The 4040-nt window shown below is 50.9% G+C and overlaps 1 protein-coding gene across 1 annotated transcript in view; it reads right to left on the reverse strand.

Moving 5' to 3' along the window:
• Positions 1–1945: 1945 nt before the first annotated feature.
• LOC102499479 (testis-expressed protein 13A) overlaps positions 1946–4040 on the reverse strand; it is a 2727-nt gene continuing 632 nt past the window's right edge. The window contains exons 2-7 of the mRNA XM_027768501.1: positions 3887–3968; positions 3708–3801; positions 3190–3324; positions 2916–3059; positions 2667–2801; positions 1946–2536 (exon numbers count right to left, since the gene is read on the reverse strand). Coding sequence (XP_027624302.1) covers positions 2247–2536; positions 2667–2801; positions 2916–3059; positions 3190–3324; positions 3708–3801; positions 3887–3968 — 880 coding nt within the window. The 3' untranslated portion in view covers positions 1946–2246. The remainder of the gene's footprint in view (positions 2537–2666; positions 2802–2915; positions 3060–3189; positions 3325–3707; positions 3802–3886; positions 3969–4040) is intronic.

Raw genomic sequence — 4040 nt, forward strand, 5'->3', positions numbered from 1 at the left:
TCTCCTCTCAGGATCTTGGGCACACACGCACACGCGCTCGGTGTGAGTTTTAAGCCACGGGGTCCGGGACGCGAACCACGGTCGACTACATGAGAGTTCAGCTACATAGCCGTTACTCTAACTGCTGGTTCCCAACATTTTTTTTTTTTTGATTTTTTTTCCTTTGGGGCCCGTCCGGCATGAGTTTTAAGCCACCGGGTCCAGGACACGAACCGCGGTCGACTACGTGGGAGTCCAGCGACATAGCCATTACGCTAACTGCTGGTTCCCTCAACATTTTATTTTTTGATGATGAATTTTTGTGTGAAATTGCTCTCCCAGTGTCAGGAGATGGCACAGTAGTTAAGGTGTCAGGCTACCACATGGCCAACTGCAGTTCAAGTCCCAGACCTGGTGGCTTGAAAATCATGCCAAGTATGTGTGCATGCATGCCCATAATCTAGAGAGGAGAATGGAGAACAAGGGATTGTGGCATGACCATCTACTGTGGGTGTGAATCTCATTTCTCACTTTCTTTCTGTCTCTGGTGAGCACATGTGCCCTACTCAGAAACAATTGTTCTCCTGGTGCCAATTTCTGACTTGAAAATAATCTAGTTGTCCTGAACAGAAACCCAATTAATTTAGCTTGAGAAAACAGGATGTGTGTATAGTGGATTTTCACTTGGCGCAACTGCAAGAACAAGTGCAAGTGAAAAATGGTGAAAATCTGCTCTCTCACTCTCTCTGGAATCACACAATGAATGCTTCTCTGCACCTGTCTGCTTCCTGGAACCTAATGCTTGTGTCCTCCAAAAGACACTCACCTGTTAAAGACTCAGTCTGCTCCCCCAGACAGGGCCTGGCTCCAACTCCAAGTGACACATGTGGTCCATGACCATCCTGATTGTGAAATTTCCTGTTAATTCCCTAGTGTGAGAATCTGATAGGCTAAGGATGTCTGTCTGTGTCCAGCAAATTCCACTCCTGATCTAAGGCCTAGGTTGGGGAGGGGATAGTGGGGTATTACACATGTGGCTGGGCTGCCAAGGGTTACCAGACTATTTGGAGACCCAAATAGAAGCAGTAGTAGTTCTGGGGTACTGAATGCTAAAGTGCTGGAACACAGGTCATCAAAACACGTCTGTCTCTCTTCCCCAACCTCCCAATATATATACCCCTCTTACTGGGGTACTGACAGGAGGCTGTCAGTCTGTTCTCCAATACTTAATGGTTGGTTAATGTGCTAGATTCCCACGTGGTTAACTGCAGTTTGAGTCCCTGGCCTGGTGGCTTGCTTCTTCATTTTCCCTCTCTCTGTGGTCAAATAGATAGATAAACAACAAAATTATAACAAAACAAAACAAAAAACTAGTTGACAGGACCAGCAGACTTACGTCGCTGAACAACCATGTGGTCAACTGCATCCCGGAACTGGAGGCTTGAAACTCATGCCTGATATTTGTATGCCCAACATCCCGAGGAGAATACAGAAGGGATTGCAGCATGGCCATCCTCCCGGGGAGGTGATTTCTCGATTTCTGTCTATCTCTCCGGCAAGCACACACACTCTATAGCAAAAATCTGTCTTTAAAAATATAGCTGAGTACCCAAGTTAGAGCATATATAATAATGAGATTTGCTTAGCTTACATTTTGGGGCAAGCCCAAGGTCCAGAGGATGCATGTGGTAAGGGTTTTGTTGGTGGTGGGAACACTCTGCAGAGGCCCGACATGGTGTAAGACATCACATGGCGAGAGCGCAGGAGCATGCGTGCCTGTCTTTTATAAAGCTACCAGGGATCAATCATGGGAGCCTCACCTTTTAATACCATAATTGGATTAAGTTCCCACTCTCAACACCAATATAATAGCTTACCAAATTTTAACACATGCATTTTTTAAAGTTTATTTATTCTATGAACAAGAAAAATACAGGAGCAAAGAAACAGCACCTGGAATAGGGTCTTAACTTTGTGGTCCACCTTCAGCTTTAGCCAGCTCCTTATTATAGACACAGGATTTCTAGGCATACTCAGGGAGGTTTACAGACAAAAACCAGAAAATTTACCATGTGGGTCAGTCTCCCAGAGCCACAAGTCTCCCTCTACTGTCTGGTCCCCCATACATAAACTTTTAGGGTACACGTTCAAACTATGGTACACCGCTCCCCCCTACCACCCCTCCATGCCACCCTGCACCCTCCCCAACTCTTAAGAGAAAATTGATTTCCTTCTGGAACATGTTTCAGAAGTTACTATCCCCGGATTCATGAACTTTGTACCAAGATTTCCCTCCCACAGCGAAAGCAAATTCTCCTCTGTGAGAAATTCAGGGCTTTACCCGAAGGGTTGTCCCAACCACCAGGACTGCAAAACCCTGGAAGTCTTCCCTGCTGATGGGCTTCAGAGTCACTCCGGTCTCTCTGCGCTTCTTGAGGGTCTATTCCCTGGGCCCTCACATCAGACGATAGGCCATCAAAAGCTCCTGAGGAGGGAGGCATCTGAGGTGGAGCTGCTGCTGGGACCGTTGCTGCTGCTGAAGTTGGTGTGGGTGGGGCTGAGCAGGGGGAGAAGGGCATGAGTCTATGTGTGTGCCCAGGGAGGGAGATGATCAGGGAAGGGTGATGGTGAGGCTGTGGACACAGGCCTCGGGGTCCCAAAGAGAATGCATGAATGTTTCCACCTACCTGAGACTTCGTTCCCTCTGCAAGGGTCTATTCCTTGAACCCCCACATCAGACCACAGGTTAACAGAGGCTCCCAAGGAGGGCGGCATCTGAGGTGGAGCTGCTGCTGGGACCGTTGCGGATGGAGCTGCTGGGGCTGATCAAGGGAAGAATGGCATGAGTTTGTGTGTGCATCCAGGCAAGGGTGCTGGTGAGGCTATGGACCCAGGCCTGAGGGTCCTAGAGGTAACACAGGTCTGTTTCCACCTACCTGAGATCTCCAACCCTTGGTGAGAGAGTAGTCCCTGGGCCCCCACATCGGACCACAGGTTAATAGAGGCTCCCAAGGAGAGAGGCATCTGAGGTGAAGCTGTCACTGGGACCGGTGCTGCTGGTGGAACTGGTGTGGGTGGGGCTGAGCAGACAGAGAAAAGCAAGAGTATGAGTCTGCATCCATGCAGGGAGATAATCAGGAAGGGGTGCTGGTGAGGCTGTGGACCCAGGACTCAGGGTCCCATAGAGAATGCATGGCTGTTTCCACCTACCTGAGACCTCCTTCCCTCTGCGAGGGTCTATTCCCTGGGCCCCCATAACAGACCACAGGTTATAAAATGCTCCCAAGGAGGGAGGCATCGGAGGTGGAGGTGGAACTGCAACTGGGATCGTCGCTGCTGAAGGAGCTGAGCAAGGGTAGAAGGGCATGAGCATGAGTGTATGCCCAGGCAGGGAGATGACCAAAAGAGGTACTGGTGAGGCTGTGGACCCAGGCCTCTGAGTCTCAGAGGGACCCAGAGGAAATGCATGGCTATTTCCAAATACTTGAGATCTTCCCCTCTCTGTCCACTGGCTCTCCATTCCACCCTGCAGTGTATAATTTGTCCTCTCCCCTCCCCCACCAGAGCTCCTCCCTCATACCTCCTCCCAGCCCCTTCCATACCCACCCCTCACAGCTCCTCCCCTGCCCCTCCCCAACCAGGCTCACACACCTCCTCCTCTCCCCCCACCTGACCAGGCTCTTCCTCCCCTCGCCCCCAACCTCGATTTCTCTCTTCTTCCCCCTCACCTGTTCCTTGTGTCACAGTCCCTCCTGCAGTAGCTAGGCCTGGCCCTTCTGCTGCCTGTTCCCACTCTTGTTGTGGCTCCTTGTGAGACCCTAGCTGATGGACAGAAGTGGGCAGGTCTTAGGAGAGCTCTGTTCTAGGGGCTGAGAGGGAGAGGTAGGACAGGGACACTGGCTCTGGCCTTGGGCAGAGGGAAGGGTGGGGCATGAGTGGACACCGGGTAGAACGAAGGATGGGGCAGGGTGCAGGACCCGGCTTCCTGGCTTTGGGCAGGATGAGAGCCAGTTAGAGAGGGAGTGATCTTACTGCTTGAAGGAGCTTCCACCGCAGCAGGT

This window comes from Tupaia chinensis, unplaced genomic scaffold (assembly GCF_000334495.1).
Source record: "Tupaia chinensis unplaced genomic scaffold, TupChi_1.0 Scaffold146705_1, whole genome shotgun sequence".
Lineage (NCBI taxonomy): Eukaryota > Metazoa > Chordata > Mammalia > Scandentia > Tupaiidae > Tupaia > Tupaia belangeri.